This window comes from Cavia porcellus, unplaced genomic scaffold, assembly GCF_034190915.1.
Source record: "Cavia porcellus strain 051 isolate PalLab524CR breed Dunkin Hartley unplaced genomic scaffold, mCavPor4.1 scaffold_23, whole genome shotgun sequence".
In the NCBI taxonomy this organism is placed as follows: Eukaryota; Metazoa; Chordata; class Mammalia; order Rodentia; family Caviidae; genus Cavia; species Cavia porcellus.
Window position 1 is genome coordinate 46,096,248 of NW_026947506.1, and position 27,966 is coordinate 46,124,213.

At 50.0% G+C, this 27,966-nt stretch overlaps 1 protein-coding gene across 21 annotated transcripts in view; it reads left to right on the top strand.

Annotated features, from left to right (window-relative positions):
• The window catches only part of Ikzf1 (IKAROS family zinc finger 1), an 89,164-nt gene that overhangs the window by 16,682 nt on the left and 44,516 nt on the right, over nucleotides 1-27,966 (top strand). For all 21 annotated transcript variants that reach the window (XM_063234343.1, XM_013145414.3, XM_013145415.3 and 18 more), the window contains exon 3: nucleotides 7,836-7,952. In XM_063234343.1, coding sequence (XP_063090413.1) covers nucleotides 7,836-7,952 — 117 coding nt within the window. The remainder of the gene's footprint in view (nucleotides 1-7,835; nucleotides 7,953-27,966) is intronic.

Below are 27,966 nucleotides of genomic sequence, written 5' to 3' on the forward strand. Positions count from 1 at the left end.
ACTACAACAGCAAAAGCCCAGTTAAATGGAAAACAAGAGAAGTTTAGCTCCTTTTACCCTCACATTGGGCTTCTTCAGCCTCTCCTTAGAGCCTGAGAAACTGGGTCTGGTCACAGTGGAGAGGTCAGGGTACCACTCGAACCTTGTCCCCTGGGTTCAATTCTATGACTGCGTAGGATCCAAGTGACACCAAAACTCGAATGTGTAAAAACAAAAACAAAAACAAAACCCTGACCCCAGTGATCCCAGTGAAGAACCTGTCCCAGAAAACCTTCCAGACAGAAGTTGATTTTGGTGTTGAAACTGAGGGTGGGTCGGTTAGAAAGGATAAACACAGATTATACTTTTTGGGAAAATAATGACAAATTGGTCCGCCCTAGAAGTCAAGCACAAACAAAATGTGAAGTTTCGAGGAGAGAAAGAGAAAGGGAGAAGAGCCCTTTCCTTGTCCCCACTTTTCAGCTTTTCCTTGTTGCTTTCACATTGGGCAGTCACTAAATTGGTACTTTACGCATTCAAAGAAAATACATAAATTGAGAAGGGGTCTGCCTGGATCTCCATCCTGGAAAAGGTGGGTGGCAGTGGATAGCATATTGGGCCTCCAACATTGGACCTAATGGCCAGAGATGGAATCAGCCTACATGTCCATCTGTGGGTGACTGGAGGAAGAAATGTGAGAGCCAGCTCATGAATCCTGTCATGCTAGGAAAGGATGCAGTCTGTCCTCTAGGACAAGCTGGGTGGGCCTGGAGACACTGTATAGAGTGAACTGAGGCAGGCATGGGCACAGAAAGCCATGTGTGGTATGTCACCACACATGCGGAAGCTGCAGTCTTGACCTCATGGACTCTGAGAGTACAGTGATAGTTTTAAGGGCCGGTGAGAGGGAGAGATGAGGCCATGGCTGACTTATATAAGGTTACCGTCAGGCAGGAGGGACACTTTCTGGTGTTCTAGTGCTCCAGATGGTGACGGGACTTGACAGCAGTGCACTGTAGACCTCAAAATAGGTAGAAGAGAAGATGTTCATGTGCCAATCGTAAGGAAATGATAGATTTAAGGCATGGATGTGCCAGTTATCCAGATTCCATCATTAACCATTGCATATGTGAATTGAGGCATGTCCATGTAAATATGTACACATACTTTAATAAAATATAAACAGACCTGAGTACTTTGGTGTGCAAAGCCATCTCTGAAATATTTCTTGCAAATAATAAATCAGTCCATGGCACTTTTGGGAGGCTGAGGTAGGTGAGTCACAAGCCCAAGTCCTTTCCGAGCAACTTAGTAAGCCCTTGTCTCAAAACTTTAAAAATGTAGGGTGGAGGAGAGGCTGTAACTTGTGGGTATAACTGAGTGGGTTTGACCCCAGTACCAGGAAAGAAAATAATGGAGAGGCGATCAATGTTCTGAGCTCACACCTTGCTAACAAAGCTAGCAAAATCCTCATTTTCTTCTGATAGCGCAGCATGCTAAATACTGTCGTGGGGCTCTTTCAGTTAAACGATAAGATAGCTGACACCGGCAGGAATGGAGGAGCTGCCCATAAAGATCTCCTGAAAGAAGGGGTCTCCTTTGCTGTTTGAAAAGATTTGGTCCAAAGTTCACCCTGTAGGCCCTCAGCAGAGGAATTGCCAATTCCAAGGCTCGAACTGGACTTGAAGCTGCGATGTCTGGGGTGCTCTGTGCGCAGTTAGAGCAGAGAGAGCAGCGCCCCCTTGGGCAGGGGTCCCGGTGGGTGTCTTCCGCTTCTCCAGATCTGGTGGGTGCTTCTAAAATTAAAATTAGTGTCTTTCACTTGTAAAATTGGAGGAAATGGTAGTTAGGGTTTAAGTATGTATATGTAGGAGTTCACATTTTCCTATAACAAACCCGAGGGATATTTTACTGAATAATCTTTTTTAAATAAAATGCTTGGACATCAGCCGTCTCATAGAAGTCCCCTAATAAATGAGAAATACAGGGAAGAGTAAAAACACGTAGTATCCACCCTTTCAGGAACCGCCTGGGTCTTTGCGTCCATGGGTCCAGGAATGGGCTGTGTCCAGCTTGGCCTCACAGATGCAGGGCCACTCGACTTGGGAAATGTCACCAAAAGGGACAGAGAAGAAGACATCTAACGCCAGCGTTCCCTCCGTTGGCCCCCACCTCCCTCATTTTTGGGTGAAAGTTTTTCCCCTTTCTCTTTTCCAGCTGTCTTCTCTTGCTAAACTTCTGCATTGTGTCTGGTTCCATCTCGGGGCGGGGCGGGGGGGATTCCACGAGTGGCTAAGCGAGGGAGGTAGGAGTTGAGAGACCTGTTTGTCTCAACGTCTGTCTGTCCATCCTTTCAGCCCTGAAACCTGGCCCTTGCCTCCTGGACCACTATAATATCCAGAACAGGGGAGCATTGCCTGAGTGACCTCTGAGGCTGGTCTGAAACTTGGGGCCCTTCTGCCTCAGCCTCCCGGAGTGCTGGGATTGCAGGTGTGCACCACCACACCTGGCTATGTGCTTTTCATAATGTGTTTGTTTGAGCATGGACGCTTGAGGTAGTGTCTTTCAGATATGCCTGATCTGCTCAAGGCAAGGAGGCTCTTATGCACTGAAGTAGCGATGGAAATATTTTACCAAGTTCATTAGCAATCACATTGACTGAATACTTTACAGTAACAGAAAGTGCCCTAGCCACTGTCTCATTTTATGCTAATAAGGGCCCACTGAAAAGGATACAGTGGACCCCTCTAAGCTATTGGGAGCAGAGACCCTGAGACTCTATGTGACTGATGCCCAGTCCTATAGGGAGGCAGAGGAGGCACAGGGGTGCAGACCCTGTTAGCTCCCTGGGGTGCAAATAGTTCCATCTCTGGGGGGGGGGTGATTTCATGTATGGCTGAGCAAGGGAGGTAGGAGTTGAGAAATTCTGTGTTCTGAGCTTCACTTCGCCCCAGGAATTTTGTCCCTGTGGAGGACCATAGATGTCAGCAACTTAGGCATTCCAGAATGTGAATGAGAGAATGAGCAATCTTTTTCTTGAGAAATCTTTTGCCTGTGATGAAGTGAATGGTACAGTGTCTCTTCTAACCTGTCCACAAAATCTTCTTGCCCACAGTGCTTTATTTGAAACACAGGCAAGAGGTAAATTCCATTTAAATTAGCATTGAGGTAATTTCCTCCAAAGTTTCACTCATTTCTCTAAACAAGTGGAATTGTGTTGTACCCTCTAAGTCATTCTGCCTTGCTGAGGTGGGACTTGGGACAAGGTGGGAACCTGGTACCACGCAGAGCTCATGTTTCTGGAGAACGTTACAGGCTGCCGAACCACGCTACTGGCTTGCGTGGGATGGAAGACCTTACCCTTCTTCTTCGTTTGTTTTTTGACATAGGTAAGCAAGTTTTTATTGACCTCCCAGTTTTTTAAAAAAGTAAATTTGAGGTCATATCCCTCAAGTTTGATGTATATCCACAGATCCTGCAGGATGAGTATGAAGAGATGCAAATTAGTCCATGCCCAAAAAGATGTACTGGAATACAGAACCATCTTCATAAACGCATGTAAAGTTCTTCTAAGGATAAAAAGGGCTGCATGGTTTTTCTAGGACACTTTCCAAAGTGATTCCAGGCACGAATCACATACCCCTGCATGGACACCTGCATTCTAGGTCTTGTACCCCTGTCACAGCCCACCAGTGTCAGACCTCATAGCTGCGACAAAGCTAAAGCTGTTGAATGGGACTCTGTTCCTTAGGTGGAAAAGCACAGACCTATGAACAACAAATAGACAATTTCTCCAAATACATGCACTTTATTCTAAAAAACAAGCAAACAAACAACAACTATAAAAAGACTGGTGTGAATCCAAAAGTTTGAAGGGCTTCCATTGTGGATCAGTCAATTAAGAACCTATGGAAGTTTGTTCCCCAAAGCTAACACATCTCTTGTCTGTACGAAGGAAAATGAATTCTAAAAATTAACCTGGTTTTTCAGTACTCCAAATATCACTGTTATATAAAAACCTAGAGAGACATAATATCCAGTAACTTTAAAAAATAAGCTAAGAGACTTTGCTGTAATCCATTTTGCCCCTGTTGGCCAGGCCAGTTTGATACACACTCTGTGATTTCTTGCAAAATTTCAGGTAAGGGGCAGTGTTCATTCCCAGTTTATTTATTTAGTTCTTATCCCACAACTCTATGAACTAGGCCAAATGAGGATCTTTAGGCTCCTTACACACACTGGGCAAGATTTTAAAGAGGTGCCCTGTGCGACATCTGCCTCAGTCTCACGTTGGTCACATAAGAACTGTGTCCTGCAGCGTAAGCCTCCATGTCCCAGCCAGACTGGGGAGGAATGGATGTGCGTGACCCATCATAAATATCTCCTGGTTTTGAAGGACGAGCTGAGCACACGCGCTGTCTGTGACAGGTGCCCGTCCCCTGTTGTGGAGTGTTGGTAGACACTTTCCAGGGGGATTTTCCAGCAGTCAGCAAACACGGGGTCCTGGACACCAGGCTCAGCCGTGACTCATGCAGGGGGCTGGGGGCTTTTAGGCAAATCAGACAAGCTCTTAGGAAGCATCGCCGGGCGGGGGCGAGGACAGCTGAATTAGCCTGAGCTCCCAGAGCGCCCCTGAGTGCCCCCCAGCCCTGATGATTTCCACTCGGTGCCCGGCGCCCACTGAGACTGACTTTTTATCCCCCCCCCCCCACGGGGTCCTCTCTGCAGGGAGAGTTTCAATCGATCCATCCGACTCGAAGGGTTTTAGAATCGTGGTCCCCACTGTGTTTGTCACTCCTTCTCCTCACGTGGAGAGAAGAGCACAGCACAGCAGGGCACCACGGCGCAAGACAGGGTGGGGAGAGCTGGAGTCGGTGCTGCCTTTGGGACAGACGCAGTCCTCCCAAGCACATCTGCTGTTGGGAGTGTGCACCGCGACTGGGGGTGATGTCACCCCCAACAGGTGGATCAGTCAGAGAAATCTGCAGAGGCAATTGACACTTACTTGGTGCATTTTCTCGTGGACTGAGCCCAAAGTGTGCATTTCTCAGCTAGCTCCATCCTGTCCCTCTGAGGCCCGCTCCGTGCCGTAGCACCACATGGCCCAGAATGTCCCGGAGACTCTACAGGAGGGGGAAGAGCATGGTACAGACATAAGTCCAGAAAGTTCCTTCTGCTCTGTCCCACACCACTGCATCATCGAGACCACTGGTGGTGACACCCAGGTCAGTCCCAGTCAGTACACACTGTGAAGCCACGCCCTGGGGCCGGCCCTGCACTGTGACCTTTGAGAAGGTTGGGTGTCCCTGGCTCCTGTTCACAGAAGACCTGTCTTACATGTTAGAGTTCTGTTTAAGCTTATTGTGCTATCTGCTTAAAGCCCTCCGAGTTTGCAAACCACTATTCCAGGCAACTCTCTTGTGTGAAATCAAAGTTACCACATGGTTCCTACAAGGCGTGACTGAGAACTGTGGTGATCGCTAAAATTGTTAAACATATTAGAGTAAAAGACACACTGGCAAGAATCCCCCGGGTCTTCCCTCCCTCCGAGCACTCGACCCCCTCATTGGCACGGTGTTGCGCAGTGGCTGGGGAGTCCTCTTCCCGGAAGTCCAGCGGTACTGTCCTGGCTGCCTCCATGTCCTGAGCAGATTCAGAACATTTCCTTTTCGTTCACTGTGACTTTGGGAGGAGCCAGAGCCCATACTGTCAGATTTGGTGAGTGAGGAGGAGGACACAGCGTTGGGTCTCTGGGCGCCTGCCTCTCTTCGGACAGCACTTGGAGCAGCGTTCACCTTAGTTATGGTCACAGTCCCTGAGGACATTCATGAGCAAGGGCTCTGTATCTGATTTAAAAGGTGGTGGGAACGATAGGAATAAGGGTGCTCGGATTGAGGAGGTGTTTTCAAGGGGGATTTGTGGCAATGTGTCTTTTACAGTAATAAGTGTTCTTCCGGTTTAACCTTTCCCTGTACATTCTGATCACACCACACAGACCTCCCAGGGTGGCCACTGGAGAAACCTCCCCAGGTATTTTCCTCAATTATGGCTGATGTGAGAAATAACACTAAAACACTGAGCGGAAGGTCTTCTATTCAGGGCAGTGAAAACCATACTGATTCAATGACATTTCCAAGGTTTTAGTGTAACTTGAGCACTTTCAATCAATGTCTCTCTGGCCTTTTGTTTTTCCTTGGGAAATTTTTATAATCCTACCCCATCTTTAACTATTCATCTTGTATTGGCTACCCAAATATACCCAATAATGCTCTCTCTGAAAATATGCCAGTTGCACTAATTACAGCTAAGCTGGAATAGTAAATGGTGGCGTCTGGTCCTAGCAAAAGCGGTGCTATTCCCCAAAGCCTGGCCTTGGTGCCGGGGCAGCTTCTATTTTAAAGGTTCTGGTAAAAGCTGTTTCATATACTGGGAATGATCTCACTGGTCTTGCCAGTCTTCTAAGATGTTGGTGTTACTCTTGTAGGAAGTTTATTCAAACCAGTGAAGAGATTTCACGCCACACCTGGTGCTGTTTTCTGGACATTTGAACGTTTTCTTTGTCTTTTACACATTCCCAAGCCTGGGTCTGTCTATCTGGGATGATCGCTTTGTCTGTAAGCAGGTTCCCATCCTTCTTTGGGTTTCTGCTAGGATGTCGGTCCAAGCTGATCTTCTACAGATAGCTGTAATGAGCTGGTTTACATCAGTTGCAGTCCTCACTGTCTCTGCCTTACGTGTGTGTGTCCCATCACTCGAGTTAGCTCCAGAAGGACAGAAGCTGTGACAGTTTCAACTTCTGCAAAGGGAGCATTTTCTACCAGGGTGTCTTCCCAACAGTGGACTCCGGGGTGTGGGTGAGCGGTCCCCATCCTGACTTCATTTTGCTCCAGTCCTAGTACAGATGGTGTCTGGTAAAACCCAGTTTTCTTCAGCAAATCTCACTTTTTGCAGGATAAGCAACCACCTTGTGGATATGTTTGTTTCTGGAAAAGTCATTTTAGGGATTCTTCACATATAGAAAGGGGAGACCTCCCTCAGTAGGGAGCTCATCTCTCTGCCAGTACAAATAAAACTGGACGGCTGGCAAAGGAGTCCCTGTCTGCTGAAAAGAAAGCGGGCAGATCAGTCCTGTGTCCTAAAAGCAAAACCTGAAAGTGGCTGAGGAAGCCTTGTGGGGAGTAAATGGGAACCCCCTTCCAGGGGGACGTGCATTAAAACATGGAGCGCCTTAAACATACAGGTGCTTTTGAACATCTTGCGGGGGTGGGAGGGGGTTGGGAAATAGTGTCCCCGAGGATGTGTGAGCTAGGAGGGTGAGCACCGCTGTGTTGGTTAATCAGCAAAGGACAGGAAGCAGTTACAGGCTTCCTGTAATGTGTAAGGAAGACTTAAATAAAGCTGTGTTTACCCCGAGCAAACAGAATTGTGGAGGTATGGTCCCTGGCTTAGAATAAAGTGTGTAGAAATATCTGAAAACTAATGTGAAAACCAAAGGATATCTCCACACATTACCCACAACACAGAAGTGTGTGTGTGTGTGTGTGTGTGTGTGTGCGTGTGCCCGTGCATGTACACACTCACCCTGTGAGTTTAGTGTCACGACTTTGGGAGTGCAGGTGATTTTCTCCTTTCCTCCTTTTGCTCATCGGTGTTCTCCCAAGTCTGGTGTTTGGAAGGGGTCACTGAGAAGCAATTACAGGACGACAAACCAGTGTTCTTTCCACTGGGAAGCTTCCCCTCAGGCCAGTGACCACTTCCCCATGCAGCCTCTTGGGCCAGCTCGGCAGGGCCTGGACCATGGGCTTCCACGTGGGGAACAGCGACAGCCAGCCCTCAAGTCCCACTTCTCTCCTCAGGGAAGGACAGCCCTCCGGTCAGCGACACTCCAGATGATGGTGATGAGCCCATGCCTGTCCCTGAGGACCTTTCCACCAGCTCTGGGGGACAGAACTCCAAGGGCGAGAGAGGAGTGGGTAAGTGGAGCTTCCTGCTGTCCCTCTGCTCTGCCCAGTGAGACCACTGTGTCCCTCTGTGTCTTTGCGAGACAGTGGGTAAGAAGAGGAGTCCGTGTATCTGCTGCTCTCCTTCATGTCAAGGAAATAGAGGCCAGAGATGGGGAGGGGCATGGCATGGTCATGCACAGCTGTAACCCCAGCTACACAAGAGGCTGAGGCAGGAAGGTTGCATGTTCAAGGCCAGCCTGGGCAACTTAGCGAGAGCCTGTCTCAAAATAAAAAGGGATGAGGATATAGCTCAGTGCTCCCTCAGTTCAATCCCCAGTACCATCAAGGGAAAACAAAGAAAGAGAGGAGGATAATTAAGAGTCGACATGGCATGGGCCTCCCTGCCCCATGCCAGCAGGCAGCAGGTGTGAAGACCATGTCCCCAAAGGAGCTCGGTCCCATCACTGTCTCCTGTCCTTGGTGCATCTGAGGGAAGCTGTATTTTATGGACACAAATGGTGGAAAGCACACATTTTATGTGTAATATCAACAGGACTCTTTCTCTAGAGTTTTGTTTTAAAAAGAGCTCTTCTTAATCCCAGATCTTGAGATTGAACCCAGGGCCTTTGCATTGAACTGTACCCTCATTCCTCCCTTTTTTGCTTATTTGCTTCTGAGGCAGGGACTCCCTAAGTTGGCCAGGTAGGACTGGAACTGGGGAAGTGCTGGGGTCACAGGTGGGCACCACCACCCCATCCAGTCAGTCCCTGTCTCTCAAGTGTATGTGTTCACTGGAAAAACCAGGTGATACATGTGAACTATTAAAGTATGGCCTGGGCTGCCTGAGTCAGGCACAGTTGCCTCCAGTCTCCAAAGCACCATCCCACTGGGAAGTCACACCCATACCTGCCTAGGCCATGCAGAGAAAGCTTCGCCTTCCTTTCCACTACCAGAAAGCGAAAGCCCAGAGAAACGTCACCAGCGTCAGATGGTGAGGTCCACATTAAGCTCAGTTTCTGACTCCAGGCCCAGTGTTCACCCCTTTGCTACATTCTCCTAAGCAGGGGCCGTGGGCACCTGGGCAGGGCACTGAGCACCTGCTTACACAGTGGCCGTCAGGAAGGACATGCAGATCCCTGCAGGCAGAAGGGACAGGGTGGGTTCAGACAGCATTCCTACCAGCTACTCTGTCTGTAGGATGTCCTGGCGCGTCATTGACACAGCTCCCACACGCTTCTACATCTTAGAAACAGAGTCCCATCAGACACAGTGACTTCAGCTGTGCAGTTAGCGGCACCAGCAGTTGGACAGTGGCTGAAGCCATCTGGAGTAGATGGGTCCCAAGGTCACCCATGAAAACTTGGTCCCTAGTGGGAAGTACTGCTGTTCGTAGGAAGAGAAGGAGGCCTGGGCCTGTCCCTCTGTCTTGTGCAGGACAGCCTCAGGGTTTCCCTGTGTGGGGATTGGGTGACACAGATGAACTGCTCTGTCATCATGGGTACATTTGTCTTTGAGACGGCCCCTGGGTGCTGTCAGGTGGCCCTGCTGGTACCCTAGGCTGCACTGCATGTGCCTCCTTTTGAGATGAGGGTCTATGTAAATTACGAGGTCAACGTAAATAACAGCATGCAGCCAGAGAGAGTGTGCATACTCTGGGGTTGGCACAGGCAGCACTTGGCTAGCTAAGGGGGTGCCTGGTTACCCCATCTGTTTAGTGCCTGAGGGCCCCACCTAATATAGACACAGCAGACCCACAACTTGCCTGAGATGTTTGTGGGGAAGCAGGGCCCAGGGCCAGGAGCCCAAGAGATCACCCACTGGCCACGTCCTGTCCTGAGAGCCAGACTTCCTGTCGGATAGGGAAAGTGGCGGCCCTGCCCTGAAATCCCAGCAGCATGGAGCCCGCAGCACCCCACAGTGTGGGCATCCTTTGGGGAACTGCAAGTCAGGCCAATTCCTGGAGAGGGGAGAGAGAAGAGGGCACAGCGCCCTTAGTCTGAATTCATCCTTGTCATGAATGCCTGACAAATGTGCTCACTGCCTCCTGGGAGAATCGCCACCTTCCAGGTGCTGGCTGGGCACTGGACGTGTCTCCTTTGTCCTGCGGGTTGGTGGTGGTGGTGGGGACCCATGGCTGTTTCCTGGGGGTGCTTCTTCTTGTCCCTTACTAAGTGTAAACTGGGTATTCAGTCCCCAGGTCCTTCCTGGGTCATCTAGAAAGTAGGAAATTCAGAGTTGGGGGATTTAAAAGCAATCTTGTGCCTCCATTGGTGGTAGCAGTTGACCTAGCCCAGGGGACAGGTGGGGAAAGTGAAACATCAAAGCAGGCCCTGAAACCCTGAGGAGGATGAGGCCATTTCAGGAGGCTAGACAACAAGGATCCATCACTCTGGACAAGACAGGGGCAGTGGGGAGAGGAAGCTAGAGGCGACAGCGAGGAGCCCAGGTGACCTGATGCCCACAGCAGACTTTGTTGGAGAAGCCAAGCTGTCCACTGTAGCTCTTGAGAAAAATCCTCGTGCTTGTAGGTTGTTTGTTATAGTAACTGACAGCGTAGCAGGAGCTGAATGGAGCAATCGGACAACAGGAGGAAGCAACCCTCACACATGGGTGGAGGAGGCGTGGCTCAGAGGAAGAGCGCTCGTCTGCATGTGTGAGGCCCTGGGTGCAACCCCAGCCCTAGGACAATAAAACAACATGTAGGGAGTGAAGGGATGTATCCCAGCATCCCACAGGAGTGGAAGGAGAGAAGGCAGGAGCCTCAAATCCCCCACCCCAGAGAAGCGTGAGGCAGCAGAGGAGGAGGAGCCCTGAGACGCAGGGAGGCCCAGGCTGCTGGGCTGGAAGGGCCCAGCGAGCACCTGAGGAGGCTGGGTCAAGACCCTTCGCCCTGCCCTTAAGGCTCAGGCTAAAGCTTTGCTGGCCTGAGAATCAGTGCGCGGTAGTAGGAAGGGGCAGGGACAGCAGTAATCAGGCATGTGTCCCAGGATGACTCTAGGTTAGATGAGGGACGTGGTAGAGCTGGCAAAGACAGGAACAGAATGCCACTTGTAGTACTCGGAAGGTTTACGGTAGACCAGAAGACTACAGGCAGCTGTTCGGACTCCAGCTGAGAGAAAACAGGACACTTTGCAGCTCTGAGGACAGAAGAGGAGGGGGAATGTTGTAAATGCATGAAACAAGCAGACTGGGAAGAGCTGGAAGAGATGGGAGGGATCAGGGAGACTAGAGCGAAAATCACGGAGAGATGGGGTGACCTACAGACACAGTCCAGTCCAAGATGGAGCCCAGGGAGCTGGCTCCTTGCAGGCATCTCGGGGAGCATGGAGACAGGTGAAGACTGGGCTGTCTGAGGCGGCAGGGACAGAGCCTGCTTCTGAGCAGCCGGACACAGGGTCACCCGGAGATGCTGTGCAGATTCAGAGGAAGAGACCATTGGTTCCTGGGAGAAAGGGGACGGACGCATCCCCAACCAGTGCTGTGTGCAGTGTAAGAGGGACAGGAGCTCTGCCCCCAGACTCAGGGGGCCCGGTGATGGCCAGGAGGCCCAGCCCCGTTGCTATCCTGCCCGAATAAGAAGAAACAGATTCAGTGTGTAGCTGGAAGATTTAGGTGGACACGGGAGTGGGCTCTGGGGAAGGAGCGACTTGGTCATCACCTCAGTCTCCTTCACGGACGCTCGCTTGTGGTTCTGAGGCCATCTCTTTAGCAATGAGAGAACTCTGGGCTCTCTGGAGTAGCTGTGACTGGAGGTGCTGGCTCCCACTCCACCCTTAGCATACGTGCTCAGGACAAGAGAAGGGGAGATGCAGACACCCCAAGGCATCTTCACCAAGCACTCCTTAAAGTCTTTCTTTTGGGAGTTTTTTGATTGGAGTCTAGGGAGCGAATGGGCAAATTTTTTGAAAAACTGACATGCCTGGTGTGGTGGTGTGTGCATGTGAACCCACCACTGGGGAGGCTGAGGCAGGAGGATTGCAAGTTCAGGCCCATTATTAATGAGGTAGCGAAACCCTGCTTCAGAACACAAAATACAGATAGGACTGTGATGCAGCTCGTTTGTGAAGGCCGTGGGTTCCACCCCTGGCCCTGCTCTGGGATGGTGATGGGGGAAGTGGAAAAGACAGAGGACACAGAAGGAGGCTTGGAAACCAAAGGCGAGAGGTGATGGCGCCTGTACCAGCAGCGGGCGGATCCAGGGTTTAGGCAGATGTAGACACTGAGGGAAGACACAGGGGAGAAGCTCTAGGATGGTGCTGGGCCGGTGGTTTTGGGGGTGAATCAACTAAGGACCTGAGCTCACTTCAGGTGGGACAGAGCTTGCTAAAGACTCACACATGGAGCCAGCCATGGTGGTGCAAGCCTGAAATCCCGCCAGACAAGAAGCCGAGGTAGGAGGATCACTGTGAGTTCAAAGTCAGCCTTGGCTACATCACAAGACCCTGTCTCAAAAAAACCAAAAGACTGGAAATGCACATGCTTGGGTAGTAGCTGAGCCCAGGCAGAGGGAAGTGTGGGTTTGGGTGTGGAAAGAGCGTGCGTCTCTGTCTATGCCCACTGTGTCCTGAGATGAGTGTCCCTGGTCCTGCCGGCTTGAGGGACCACCCACTGGTGGGAGGAGAGAGCCCCGTTTCCCCCAGGACTTGAGCATTGGGAGTCACGTCTCAGCCTGATGTTTGGGGACACAGCTTTGAGCAACAGTAGTTGACCTTGGTCCTTCCTGTCGAGTGCTTTGACCAGGGTTTGCTTTCACCCTGGCAAAACTGCACAAATAAATAAATAGTAGAAAACAATTCTAGATAAATGACTAGGCCTGCAAGAACAAAAATCTTGGTTTTTTGATCATGCCATTGAAGTAACAAGTCCTTGACTGGAATGTTGGGGCAGAACTGGGCATAGTAAGAGGATGGGGTATTTGGAATGGGTCGCCCCTAGGTGCTCCTTGATTTGCAAGTTGTGCACAGGGGCCAAAGGACAGGTGTCTGGATGGACGCTTGTGTATGAGGAGGGCTGGGGAGTCTGTCGGGAAGGAGCGGGGCAGCGGGCTGGAGTGCGGATGTGAGCGGCTTATCTAATCAGCAGCGAGGGGAAGTCCCCCTATCTGTGCAGTGCATCGCTCCTGCGCTGATAGTCAGCCTGGAGAAATATTATCTCACAGCATCTGAGTGTTGCTGCAGGAGCTCGCTGTGTTCAAAGGCAAAAGAGGTCGTGGCAGAGAGCTGTTTGCCCAACTTCAAGTGGCTGGCGGCTGGGTCTTGGGTTTTGTTTTGTTCTTCTTTGAGGAATCCTAAGAGCATGGCCTTGGGAATCTAGATCTTTTTTTTTTTTTTTTTTTTTTTTTAACTCCTTGCCTGCCTGCGGAGTTCTTCAGTGGTTTGGATGAGGCGCATTTTTGAAGTTCTGTGTCCTCTGCCTTGCACTCACTATCTCTGTTTTAAACTGCCTGTGAGGGCAGTGAGTCTGGATGCCGCAGGCCTTTCCCGCGTCCTTTGCTTGTGGGAGAACGGCGTTACAGAAGCCATTTTCCCACCCCGGGCCTCACACATTTGGTTCCTGAGGCAGGTCGGGGACAGGTGTGTTGCTTCCAGCTGCAGAGTAATGTGGTACGTGCCATTCCTTCCGGGGTGCGCATGCCGCCACCTTGCTGTTCAGCGTGGTGGGGTTTGGAAGCCATGAAGATTGTCACTGAGCCCCACAGGACCATGTTCAAAACCTTGGAAGAGGCAACTCTGTGGGCCAGAACCTATCATGGGACTGGGAGCCGTGGCCGAGGGTTCTGTGGGCTCTTTGGGGAACTTGGAAACAGATGTGGGTCTCTGTGTGTGGGGTAGGCATGTGGTATGCATATGATGGACACGTGTGTCTCTGTTTATGTGTGGTACCTGTATGTATGTGTGTGTGTATATGGGTTATTTGTATATATATATGTGTGAATCAGTGTATATGCAGATACACATGTGAGTACATACGTGTAGGGGTGGATAGGTAGGTGTGTATATGTGTGTATGGATGCTTGTATGTGTGTATATGAGGGGTGTGTAGGTATGCATATATCAGTGTGTATGTGTCTGTGTGTGTATGGGAATGTGTGAGTAGGTGTGTGTATGTGTGTGCCTGTGTGCATGCAGGACATAGAAGTGCGTGTGTGAATATGTGGGTATAGGTTGGTATACGTACAGGTATGTGTAGGTATGTGCATGTAAGGGTATATCACAGGTATATGTGAGTGTATCGTGTAGGTATGTGTTCACAGAGGTGTGTGTGTGTGCAGGTAGGTGTATGTACATAGAAATGTGTTTCTGAAAGCACTTTCCTAGCTCTGTGAGGGGTGGGTATGCGTGGATGAGTGTATGTTATGCATGTGTATAGATGTGTAGAGATAAGGGGGGGTGTAGGTGTACACATAGGGTGTACATAAGGGTGTGTTATGTGTGCATGTAGGTGTGTGTGCACAAACATCTGTGTAGGGTGTGCATGTAGGTGTGCACACGTGTGTGTAGATAAGGGTGCATGTGTAGGTATGCACATGAGTGTCTCTGTACATAGGGCTGAGAGGCCGGGAGCACAGCAGTAATCTAGGCCCTGACTCTGGCATGTGTATACTTGCACATGTGTGTGGGGGAGGTATGCACAGATGTGTGTAGGTGTATCCACGCAGGTGTCTGGCACTTGCCAGGTGGTCCTGGCCCTGATATGTGGGACATGAGCTCCTCGGCCCTGACTGGGACTCAGCCTAGTAGAATAGAGTGTCCTGTGGTCTGCCCCATACCTGGGGCTCACTCTAGGTCGCACATGCCTGCATGGTCCCTGGCCATACTGTGACCTTGTCCCTAATTCCCTTGTGCAATGCCATTGAGGATACTCCAGAGCATCTGGGGCAGAAGCATGGACAGGGTCAGCCCGCCAGGACCACAGCCTTGCCTCTGTCCAGTGTGAGCCAAACTGGGGCAACAGGAGGAGCCTAGCACTGTGGGCACTGCCACTTTGGCAAGATCCTTGCTATCCAGAGGCCAGCAGCACCCACACTGACTTCAGAGCCCCACAGAGCGCAGCAGTCAGGTCTCAGTCGGGCTGCCCGTGGAATCCATTTCAGGGTGGTATGGACCCTGCTCCAGGGTTAGACTAGCCTCCTGAAGTGAGTGGGTCCCCTCCAAGGTCCTCTCATGTGCCAGGTGATGCGAACACTGCTCCTCCGACCTTCCTTGTGGATGGAGGCCAATGGTAGCATAAAATCACCAGTGTCAATGGGAGGACTTGCAGGTTGTCCCTCCAGGAGGTGGACAAGGAGGGCTGTTCCCAGTGGGGCTGCATGTGGAACAGGTCGGGATATGGAGCGGATCTCATGCCTGGAGTACTGAGTCCTCCTGGGACTTTGGGAGGAACCAGGGAGTGACAGTGGGAGGCAGGGACTACAGACCTCCCGTCTCGCTCTAGGTCTTAGGAGTGGTATTTGGAAGGGGGCATTTAGGTCTGGGGAGCAACCCACAGCACATGCATTAGGAAGTTCAACCTCATGACAGAACAGCATGAGACCAATGTGACCGGGGCCCCAGGAGGAAAGATCTGTCCCCAATCATGATATCTGTCCACTTCCTTGACATGGGCCAGGATGACGCCACCTTGGTGACTGGAGGATAGTGACTCTGAAGAGGACAATGGGGCATATTCAGAGCCAGATCATGGTGGGGTCCCATGCTGGTTCCTAACCAAGGAACATGCTGAAGAATGTTGACAGGGCCAGATTGAGGTAGGATCCAGTGCTACTTCCTATTAACATTCTAGAACATTCTGAGGAATGTTCACAGGGCCAAGTTTAGGGAAGGATCCAGTGCTACTTCCTATTCATTAAGTATTCTGGAACATTCTGAGGAATGTTCACAGAGCCAGGACTGAGGTAGGATCCAGTGCTACTTCCTATTTATTAAACATTCCAGAACATTCTGGGGAATGTTCACAGGGCCAGGATTGTGGTAGGATCCAGCCCTACTTTCTAGTCATAAAACATTCTGAAAGATTCTGGAGAATGTTCACAGGATTGGGACTAAAGTTAGATACAGTGCTATTTCCTGGTCAAAGAACATTCTGAAACATTATGGGCAATTAATGTTCACAAGGTCAGGATTAAGGTAAGATCCAGTGCTGCTTCCTAGTCTAGGAACATTCTAGAAAATGTTCACAGACTCAGAGTTGAGGTGGGATCCAGTGTTGGATCCTAGCAATGGAACTTTCTGGAACACAGATATGAGAGGTCAAGGTGGTGCCAGCTATTCCTCAACAGACATGATTAGTCATGGACAGTGGGTCCCTCTTTTATGTGAGACTGCCCCTCCCACTGCAGGATATTTAGCCATTCCTGTCACCCAGAGTACCACATGGCCCAGGCCCTGTGACACTCCAAATACCTCCACATACCTCCTGCGTGGGGACCTGAATTAGGTGGGACCATTTAGTCTGAATCCCTATTTGTTTCAGCATACCCACACATGAGAGCTTTGGAAGCTAGGAGGGTTAGTCCTGTATCAGTAATGTCCCAAAGCTGGCGTGTGGCTTCAGGAAGAACACTTGTACAAAAATTAGGCCAGAAAAGGCTGAAAACCTCCCATCCTCACACTATAAAGCAGGCTTCCAGTTTTGTACAGTTTAACTATGGAAAATGTTTGGGTTTTTTACATCAAGAAAACACAGCTGGGCATGGTTTTATACACCTGTGACGCCAGAGCTTTGGGAGACTGAAGGATTTCACGTGCCAGCCTAACCCAGGCAATTTAGTGAGATTTTGTCTCAAAATTAAATAAAAACAAAAGGCCTGGAGATGGAGCTCAGTGTGAAGGTTCAGGATGCAAGCCCTGGTGCCAGAGAAGAGAGAGAGAGAGAGAGAGAGAGAGAGAGAGAAGGGGGGAGGAAGAGAGAGAGAGGAGAGGAAGGAAGGCAGAAAGACAGACAATTGATGTTATCTTCATTTTATTCTGGCAACACAAATTCAAGATCCCATTGCAGTTCCCCAATTTACTAAACGGAATAAGATCTAAGATTAAAGCACTGTCTGTCCGAGTCCGGGGAAAGATGCCATTTGCCCCAGCTATAGGTCCCGATTTTATTTTCTGCTTTGTTCTCTGTTGAAAGAATTGTTAGTCCTGTGTAGAAAACAACAACCGACATTTCGTTAACTTTCCTTCGACACAGAGTTTCAGAAAGAAATGGAAAAAAAAAAAAAAAAACAGGTTCTAAACTGTGGTTGCCAGTTTGGCACCTGTTGTCCTATCTGGTTAGGACATTTTCTGATTTGGGAAGTGTAAATATAACTCTGAAAAAAAAAGAGCTTCCTCTCCTTTTATGCAAAGGGAGAGAGGTTTAAACAGAGGGCAGAGCAGAGTCTGAAGTTTCCACAGAGCCGGGGAGAGAGGGGCAGATGGGGCGGGGGGCGAGCAGGAGTCCCCTCGCTGCCCAGTGGTGCCTGTGGGGCCTCACTTCTGTTCTCCCCAAGACCAACCCAGCTTTCAAGGACTACAAGTGTTCCTTCCCAACAATTTTCAAGGTGCTACCACAGTCTCCATTTCACAAACTGCTACAGATCAGCTTGGGATTTCAAAGCCCCGAGCCTGTTAGGATTTGTGGGCTCACAGGAACTGAGGGAATCCAAAGCTCGGTGCTAACTGCAAGCACCAGCCGCTGGGATTCGTTCCCCCTCCTCCACGGCTGCTCTGCTCTAGGGTGGTGAAAGTCCACAGTGGTCGGGGTAGTTACACCACAGGCAGGGCAGGGGCTGCAGGTTAGGCTATTTTCGTTAGGTTTTGGTCTTGGTGCTTTGCAGATTGGTTTGTCCAATCCTGACGATCCCGTTTGAGGGTCCTGAAGCTGCAGTGAATGCAGTGCAGAAGGACACTGTGTGGACAGCTGTGTGCTGAGAGGCCGTAGACAGAGGCCATCAGGGAGGGGATTGGGCTGTGAGGGTGAGTAAAGTTTGTCCAGCAGGAATTGGCTACTCTTTGTGTGAGTGTCGTGAATCGGAGATGCAGGGGCAGCCAGAGCCTGTGTTAACCAGTGGCCTGTCTTGGCCCCATCTCATTCAGCCTGGGGGAAGACTCTAGATCATATTTATGAGCTGCCATGAGGTTTCTGTTTTGTTGGCTTAAAGAATTTTAAAATGCAAAGGGAGACTCACCTAAGATACATTCACATGTCACTAAATTGTCACGATTTTTCTAGAAACAGCACAGCTCTGCGATATTCTCCAAATCATGGGATTTTTCTTGTCCTCCAGTGAATCTCTGGTTGACTCCTGTTGATTAAATACAGCCCCAAAGGGTGTGGGCAGATTGGAGGCCAGACTGCTCTGGCCATCCTGATCCTTGCAGTGGCTTCCTGGGGACACTGGTGTGTAAGGCCTGGGGAGTATGTAAATGTCCAAGGGCACAGTCAGGAGGCCGACCTGCTGGGGAGGGCCAGAGCTGCTCTTGGCACTGGTCCCAGGCTGGGGCTCACACGTGTGGCCTACTTTGAGGAGCTGGCTCAGGGCGGGCCACTTGGTGGCAGGTCCAGAGTATGTCTGCACCACCCTGCTGCCAAGGCAGCACTTCCTCCAGGGGATGTGGCTGCAGGCTGTCGATTTCCACAGAAGTCACCAGGCAAGGGTTCCCGTGAAGCCCTGCACACTCGGTGTGGTCCCTGGTGCGATCAGTGGCAGATCTCCTCTCTCCCGGCTCTGGAGGAGGTGGCTCGATGGGGACTGTGGGTTTTCGTTTTCAGGATGAAGGACTGTCACCCCAGAAGTGAAATCCCACTGTGATGAGAAAAGAGCTTTTATTACAGCCCCGCGGGCAGCTTGGTGATTATTTTTATTGTTACTCTTGGAAGCTGGCAGAACATCAGCAGCTTTGCAGTTCACCTTTCCAGTACGACTTGGTGGCAATAAAAATAAGAACCCACAGTGACCCCAGAACACATCTGCTGGCTTCTGTTTCTGCTGTAAGTTTGCATAATGACAGCTAACTGTTACCCAGTGTGGCTCCTTCTCTGCCTCAGCACTGTGGTGACGTGGTCTTGTGGCACTAGTGCCCCATAGTGAATCTGAGGCTTTAAGTACAGTGGCTTTGATCCCAAAAACATCATGCAGTCACCTTTGTTACCCAGAGCGTGTGTTTTCTTGCAGTTTTAAAGCACATCACTGCTCATACGTCAGCTCCACTCTGGCTTTTAGATTTTATTCTATAGCAGTGGGCAAGAATGTTTCTGTTCAAGGTTGGGTTTGTTAGCTGATTCATCTCATTTCAGCAACGGCTTTTGTTACTGATGGAGAGCTCCCTGCAGACTGTCCAGACCTCAGCCTGATCTGCATGCACACACCACATGTGTGTGCACACACATGCCACATATGCCCTTTGCTGCAGACCCTGGGCAGATACTCCTAGCCCAACTGTGCACCCTAAGACAGGCAGCAACCAGGACCAGTCCTGGTTTGGAGCAGGGCATGTGGAGAAGAGTGACAGCCTGGCAGCATTTCAGGAATGCACCACTCAGTCTGCACATCTTGTGCTCCAGGGTGGCCCTGCTGCAAAGGAGTACAGGGTGACCTGCAGGGGTACCTTGCAATTTGCTAGGGGCCATATTAAAGAGGAAAAGTGGTCCAGGCAGAGGTAATCTTACTGTATCTCACTCAGCTCAGGAGCCTCGATGTTAATGTTTGACACGGATGCTCAGTGTGAACAGTTAGGGAGAGACTACGGTTTCTGTCCCAAGCCCTGGAGTATTTCACGCTCACAGCACACTGTGGCTCGAACTGGCTGTATTTCCCACACCCTGGAGCCCAATGAGTGGACAGCACGCTAGCAAAGTAGATGATCAAGTTATAGGAATTTGCCTCGGTTAATCCTTGCTGAACTTTTGGTGGCAACCAATCATCCACTTTTTAAAAGTGTTTTTCTTTTTAAATCAGGTTGCTCTCCAAAATGTCTTCTCAGTGGTCACCACACATGTCAGTGGAGTGAGACTTGTCCACCCCTCTTCTTGCGCCTGCGTTTGATTTGGATGTTTGTGGGGACATGCACTGGGTTCCGTTTCCGTAGGTTCAGCTGCTGAGCGGTGTTGGTGGCACCTGCACGAGTGCAAGCTTCTCTGAGCGCACAGCTCCAGTGGTGCCAATCAGATCCGTGCCTGTTCTCAAAGCAGAGTCGCTGAGATCGGCTCAGAAAGAGGTGGATTTTGGTTTTTGTTGTTTGCCCCTCCATTATATTCCTGAGTACGCTGTGGTCACTTTTCAGTACTTAAAAAAAATTATTTCTTTACTGGTTCTCGGTACTGGAGATTGAGCCCAGGGTCTGTAGCAGGCTAGGGAAACGCTCGACCTGAGCCCCTCCAGCCAGAGAGCTTTAATTTCTCTGAAAGGAAGGGACTGCTTTGAAGGTGTAACGCACATCCCACAAGAGTGCAAGGAGGACAGGCAAAGTGAGATGAGCGTCGAAGGTGATGCCTTCCATTCTCCACACAGTTTTGCAAAAACAGTGGCGCCAGAAGCCTCGCCTCATGCTGCTTCCTGAAAGACGCTGCCATGTGGGGTGAGGCTACAGAGCCCAGGGCAACAGGGGGACGGGCACGGCTCTGTAAGGGAGAGAGAGAAGGGAGGGGCGCGGACCCGGCACTGGCACGGTGCAGACCCCCACCTTCCGGCATGAGGGACACCGCTGCTCACCTCCGAGCTGCCTGCCTCCCCCTAGGGGACAGGGACAGCTGTGCTCCCGTGGCCACCAGCGTCCTGAGGGCAGAGGTCCAGAGCATCGATGTGCCCTCTGGGCTTCTCTTCGGCTGCTGTTCTCTCTCTGTGTCTGTCTCTCTGATTCTCTCTCCTTATCTCTCTTTCCCTCCCTGCTTCTCCCTCCTCCCCTCTGTCTCTCTCCTTCCACCTTGTGCTGTCTCTATCTTTCTGCCTTCTCCCTGTTCTTTCCCTTTTCTCCCTGTCTCCTTTCTTCTCTTCCTTTTCCTTCATCCTTCTTCCTCCCTCCATCTTTCCTTTCTCTCTTTCATTCTCCCCTCCTTTCCTCTCCTTTTCCCTTTCTTTCTTTTCCCTTCTCTTTCCTCCTCCCTCTTTTTCCGTTTCTGCTCTCTCCATCCGCTCACTTCACTTCTCTCCTCTCCGTGCTTCCCTTCCAACATTCAGTCACATGTCCATTTTCATCAAGATCCTGCTAGATGGGTCCAGGGCTTGTGTCTGAGCCATTCTTCCTAATTCAGGGAGAACGCTGCCGGGACAGGGGGTGCAGCCAGGCTATACCCCCTGTGCTGTGTGACAAGCTCCCATCGGGTGGTCCTGTTGGCAGAGATTGAGGAGTCAAAGCCACACACTTCTGAAACTGCCTAGTTCTTGCTTTTTGCAACTGGTTACACAAATGAATTACCAGGGGATACCTGGTTTGAGATTAATTGAGGGAAAAACATGACCATGAGAAAGTCCTGGAGTGGGGTGTGCTGAACCCCTTGAGTGTCCACAGGGTGACCTCGTATAAGAACCAGGGCTCTGGACATGACAGAGCCCCAATCTGGGGACCACGTCTCCTCTCTCACGAGTATTCCACGACCCCTCCTAACCGTCACCCTCAGCCCCGAGCACTTCCTTTGTTTATTTCAGGCCCAGTTACCTTTTTCTTGCAGAAATACAATAGATGCTTTAGAATGTGCATTTTTTAAACTGTCTTGATTTAACACAAAGAATACTGTTTTTTATTCAAAATCAGATTTTAAGTGCAGAGTAGTATGTATTACATTCTGGGAAGACTTATAAATTTACCCTGAAATTTTTGAAACTCCAGAAGGAAGCAATTTGGGGTGGAAGTTCTGGCCTTCCAGCCTAGCTCCAGCCTCTCTGGAGTTGGGGAGTTGGGGGCAGGCTGTACACAGCCCCACTTTCTGACTCTGCAGAATCCTCTGAACAAGATCCTGTGTCCTCCCTCGTGTGTGGTGTGTAAGGGATACTTCCGAAGTACAGGCCCACCAGGCTGGGAGGGGTGTCTGTGCACATGTTCCCACCATGGACACCAGGCCACACCCTGTGCTGGACTTGTCCTTTCTGAGGTAGCCTTCACGAGGTCCTCAGCAACACTCCTGAGCTCCTCCCCTGTGCACATCACGAGTCTATCAAGCAAGTCGTCCCCATCTCAACTTTACATTCCCTGCACTCCAGGAAGAAGACACTGCAACCTCCACACTATTTACTATGTTCATCTCAGTGTATCTAGGACTGTTTCACTCCTTCATGTCCAGTGCTGCAGATACAAACATAATGTAGATAAAGAGATCCATGACACCAATAGCCCAGCCTTTGAACATAAGCTACTATGTGTATTTGTCAATTTTCCCATTGCTGGACACAATACCTGACAGCCACACGTAAAGGAAGAAAGGTTTAATGTGGCTCATAGTTTTGGGGGATTCAGTCCATGGTTGGCTGTTCCAAGGCAGAAACCTCATGGCAGAAGGGACTGGAGGAGCAAAGATGCTTAGTTTGTTGTGGCCAGGAAGCAGAGCAGGGAACAGTGCCACAGGGAAGGGGACAGGGAGCAGACATAGACCCAAGATCGAGCCTCCATGACCCACCTAGACACACCCAAATACCATCTGACCAATCCCCTGGGTGGATCCCAAAGCCCAACAAGTTGACTGTTCACCCTAATTGCTACAGCTGCTAAAGCTATATATCCAGTTACTCAGTACACTCTGTGCAGGTGAACTGAAAAATCCCTACAGATAGACACAGGCTTCTTTTGTTTTTCAACAGCATGACAGCTCAATGAAAAATAGACACAGAGTGAACATCCAAGGCATTGTGTCCATGTTCCTCAAGCTGGCTTTAGAAATAGAAATTATCTCAGTGGGGAATTGAAAGTCAGGAATCAAGAGTTTAACTATAAAGATGAAAATACTGAAATCCAGAGAGAAAGGAAAAAAATAAAACGTGTCACTTAAAATTTAAATGTTAGTGGGAAAATAAGAGAAATGAATATTTTAAGTTTTGCTGAGTAATCAGAAGTTTCTTTGCAGTCTTGAACCTGGGAGAATCACACCATCTGGTTTCTCCGATCCCTTGTGTGTACAAATAATCTGAATTAATGTCCTCTTGGGATCTCACAAATTATTTTTCTATTTTACTTTGAATTACCAACTTATTAAAATGCTTATAAGTGTGGTTTTAGTTTGGTCCCGAAAACTGAAAAGTAATATAAATGCTTATTGACATATTACTCACACCCAAATGGTCTCCGTAGTACAGTAGCTAAATCCATCGCAGGCCATTAGGCTGACTGTCCTGGGGATCAGAGGTGTGTAACGACCGGTCCCTTTCAGGGAGAAGTGAGTGGACTGTGGAGACCTAAAGAGAACTCTGTCCCTCTCTGTGTTCGACTCATGTGTGACAAGGGTCAGGGTTTGAGTGGTGCAGGCATCCAGGGCGCAGCTCCAGCAGTAGCGGCAGGGAGACCAGGCTTCTTGGAAAGGTCGGTGAGTGACACAGGTGCCTATCAGGTACCTTCTCTGTCCTGAGCAGCCTTTTAGGCACAAAAGTCAATGAAGAGAAGGATCCATAGGGTCAGAGTTTGCCTTTTGGTGGGAGAGAAGTTTCCAGGTGGCCAGAGAAAGCGGGAAAATGTCAAAAGAGAAAAGCCAGAGACAAAATGCAGAATAAACGGTCACTTTGCCCACAACCCATCCTGCTGGGTGTTGAACATCTGATTCAATTAAAATACTTAATGAAGACACCGAGCTTCATGCATTGAAATTCATGGCTGCTTTTACCGAATCCTGTGGTGTCACTGTGACTGTTCGGGTGGGGAGGCAAAGGCAGGATGGAGCCCCACAGCGTTCAGCCAGTGACAGGCCACACAGCAGCAGTGGTTCCCCAGGACTCCAGCCCTTATGATAGCATAGCCATCTTAATCTGTGTTTCCAAAAGGATGAACCTGCCCAGTGACACGTTTCTGGGGAAGTGACCCACACCCACGTCTGCACGCGAGTGAAACAGAATACCAGGGCAAGCATGTAGATGCATCTCCTTCCACCTGTGGCAGCCTCCAGCTGGTCACACGCCCTTCTGGGGTGAGCAGCATTAAAGGTGGTAAGGCAGAGATCCCTGTTTCCAGGGCACTGGGTCAGAGTCCACCCAGAGACTGCCAGGCTGACACGCAGATATTCTTCAGCCCCCCTTCAGCATCAGGGAGCACCCACTGTGGGTTTAGGGAATCCCAGAAGATGGGAGAAGCCTCTGAAGACCTGGCCTCCTGGCTCCAGTGGGAGGATGGGGTCTGCCGGTTACCGTCACCTTGACCGATCCGTTGCATCGCATCCCGGGCTGGGAGGGCCTTTTGGAAATGCCAGACACAGCCAGTGTAGATTCTAGGCTCGGAACAACCATTTCCCGGCTTCACAGGATGCCCTTGAAAAACAGCCCTTTTCACAGTCTAAGGGCACGTGAGTGTTTGGACGTGAAACCAATCATGATTAAAGGATGGAGTCAGCATCCGGAGCTGCTGAGGACCTCACCTGCTGCGATCACACACCTGCGGAGGAAGTGGCTCCCACTGCTTTGTGGGAGAGGCAGGCTTAACGTCGACACCACACTTCTCCAACCATGGAACTGAGTTTCTGCAAGTTCCTTAAAGAAAGCAAAGTCACACTAAGTACCTAAACCAAAGCCAGAACATGCCACTGTCCCCAAAGAAATACTCCTTCCATTCTGCCAACCCCAGAGAAGACCAGGTAACAAGCAGAGCCATCCATCAGATTGTTCGCCGAAGTTAAGGTTTCCTCTCATGAGTGGAAACACTGACTCTAAGCAAACCAGTGCTATCCTGAAATCTGGAATTCCCAGAGTGCAGTTGACATTCTGGAAGTCGGGTTGCATGACTCGGGAAGGGCAGACCATGTACCACACACCCGGATTTCTAAGAAAGTGCACGCAAAAGGGGAACTGTGGAGAGGACACTTTGTATGACAGAGCAGGGCAGATCTCCTGGAGACCACTGATGCCCCCTTCGTGGCTGTGTTGAAAACTGTCCTGCTGACGCTTAGGGGTCCCCTTCCCGTCTGTTTCCTTAACTGCTAAGGCCAGGGAGGCTTGGAAGTCCATGGTCCCTAAAGAAAATGAGGCCAGGCAGGGCTGGAGGGTTGTTTTATCCTCCTCAAAGTTTAAAGCACAGACTTTTCCTGATTTAGAAAGAATCAGAAATCCCAAGATTCTCTTGTGGTACCCCAGGGGAATTTCCAAGCATTCTCTTATTTGATTTCCCAGTGGTAAGCCATACCTTTGTATTTGTTAAATAGTGACAGAAATGAGTTAATGAATTCCTTAAAATCTTGCTCACTGGAGGAATGAGCCAGGCCACCATTTTGTTCACAGAATGAACCAACTAGGCCACCATACCAGGTGTGGGCACAGCCAGTGACACTTCTGACTGATCCTGCTCTGCACCCGCATGTCCGCAGATGGGCACTGTTTGTCCCCAGCCACCCTGAGCTGATGACCTCTCACTTGGTCATGTGGTTAGTGAGTGGATGTAGCAAAGGAGCTTTATCAACTGATCTTCAATTCACATGATCTGCCTGAACCCTGATTTTCTGAGTCTAAATTTGGGTGCTCTTCATGCTCTTAAACTTGACTGATTTTTAGGTGAAGCCTGTGCGTTTATGACCATCGCTACTGTGACAAAAGGAGACCTGTCAGATTGGTCTGCTAAGACATAGCTGTCCTGTATTCTAAATTAGCTGGTGTATTGGTTAGGGTTTTACTAGAGAGAACAGATATAACCCGGAATATACAGAAACAATAAGATTGGCTTACTATAGTCAGTCACAGAGTCTGATGATGAAGCGTGCAGAGAGTGTCTATGTACTGGAGGCCGAAGGGTTCAATCCAAGATCTCTGGAGTTTACCCTAGTGTCTTGTGGAAGTCCACACCAGCAGGCTGATGGGTCCTCGACAGAAGGCCGAAGGCTCTGTGATGAAAAGCTGAAGAGTCTACTGGAAGCCAGGAGGCGAGGTCCAAACTAAAGGCGAAGACTGGAGCTTCTCCCAAGAATGGCATAGATTTGCCCTTCCTCCTCTCCTTTTATACCTCGAGGTGATAACTCACCCTAGGGTGGGACTTCTTCTACATCCTTGGGTGTAGAATTGCTAAACCCATTTAGTTAGCTTCTAACTGTCTCAAGTTAACACAATCAATCAACCACTAGAGCTGGTAAGAACACCTGGCCACGGTACCTACTCTCCAGCCTAGTTCTGTTCATAAAATACTTGTTGGGTGTGTAATGGGAAAAAGGAGTGCTTGCTTCTAAAGTTCTACGAGTGGGGCCGGCTTTAGCCCAGCGGTTCCTTCCAGTCTGGCTTCCCAACCGCCCGGGCCGATTGGTCCGGTGGTTCGAGACCCGCGGGCGCTCTCCAGTCCTTTAAAAAAAAATAAATAAATAAAGTTCTACGAGTGCAGAATGTGCAAAATACTTCAGTGGAGACTGAAAACCCACGGGATAAGCTTGGAGAGGTTGGTCTATGCGTCTAGCTGGTTTGTTAGAAGGCAGCGGCCTATATTGGCCTTTGAGGATGGCTAGAATTTTGAAAGCAACTGACTGGAGAAAGGGACAGGGAGTGAGAACACAGCTGGGAGCAAGGACTTGAAGGTGCAGACACAGGGGCCTAGACTGGCCTTGGGTTGTGCATGGGCCAGGGCACGTCCCAGGAGGCTCCCGGCACCAGACACGGCCTTCTGGAAATGCACTGCATACACAGGGCAGGGGTGGAGCCACGGGAATGGTCAAGGGGTCCCAAGAGTGGCTTTCCTACCCAAAAATGGTTCCTGGTTTGGACCGTTTCTTCTGTTACTGCCTTTTACCAAGAAAACTTATAGCACCACTAACCCTGTTAAAACTGGACAACCAGAGAGCCTTCCTTCTATGTTAGAGGGCTTGAGGTGGAGCTCAGGGCAAAGCACTTGCCTAGAATGCTCAAGGCCCTGGGTTAGATTATCAGAATGACAGAAAGAGGACAGGAGGAGGAAAGGTGAGGCGGGGAGAGGAGGGGGGAGGAAAGGAGAAGAAATAAGAGGGGATAGAGAGGAGAAAGGAGAAGAGAGGAGAGAAGAGAGGAGAGGAGAGGAGAGGAGAGGAGAGGAGAGAGGAGAGGAGAGGAGAGGAGAGGAGAGGAGAGGAGAGGAGAGGAGAGGAGAGGAGAGGAGAGGAGAGGAGGGGTGTTATAAGGTCTAGAGTAAACAAATTCGGCATAAATGGCAGCCCTGCACCAACCATTTGAGCCAAGTCCCTAGAAACCAGAATCTGTCTATTTCATCTGATTAACTCATTCAGAAAGACACAGACTTAGAAATACCAATGTTCACTAAAGGGTGAGAAGCCAGGTAAGAAGCCGGGTGAGAGCAGATGTAATTCTCCCAGGTCAGGAGCAGGCTTTCCACAGAGGAGGATGAGGGTGGTGGCATGTTGCTGGGGTAGCCCTAGCAGTCTTAGGGACTCACATCCACTGGCAGCCCCTGCATGGTTCTGAGTGGCAGCCACCACTCTGAGAAGCCAGGCGCGGCTGGTATCTATCTCAGGGCCTGAAGTCCTAGGTCCCAGGGGCTCAGGGCATTGCCTCCTTGGCAGGGAGCCTAGCTCAGTCCCTGATTTTGTTACTCAAAATGTGCTCACCTGCCCCCATCACCCACGTCGACCACTTTCAGCATCCTGGCACATTTCAGAACCACCAGCGGCCTGCCCCTTGATTTTGTGTAATATTCCTTTTTTTTTTTTTTTTTTTTTTTTTTTGGTACTGAGATCAAAGTCATGACCTCGTGTTTGTCAGCCAGGTGCCCATACCACTGAGCCAAATATCTGGCCTCCTGCCCCCTGATGCTGAGACAGAGTCTGCTCACAGGGGGCTTGAAGTGCCCAGCGAAGCCCATGCAGGATGCAGAGCAGGCAAGAGGGTGAATTGGAGCTGATAACTTGTCATGCCAAGAGACGCTAACCTTGAAGGCAGATAAGTTCGCCTGGCTTCTGACCGTTAGAAATGTGTCACTGA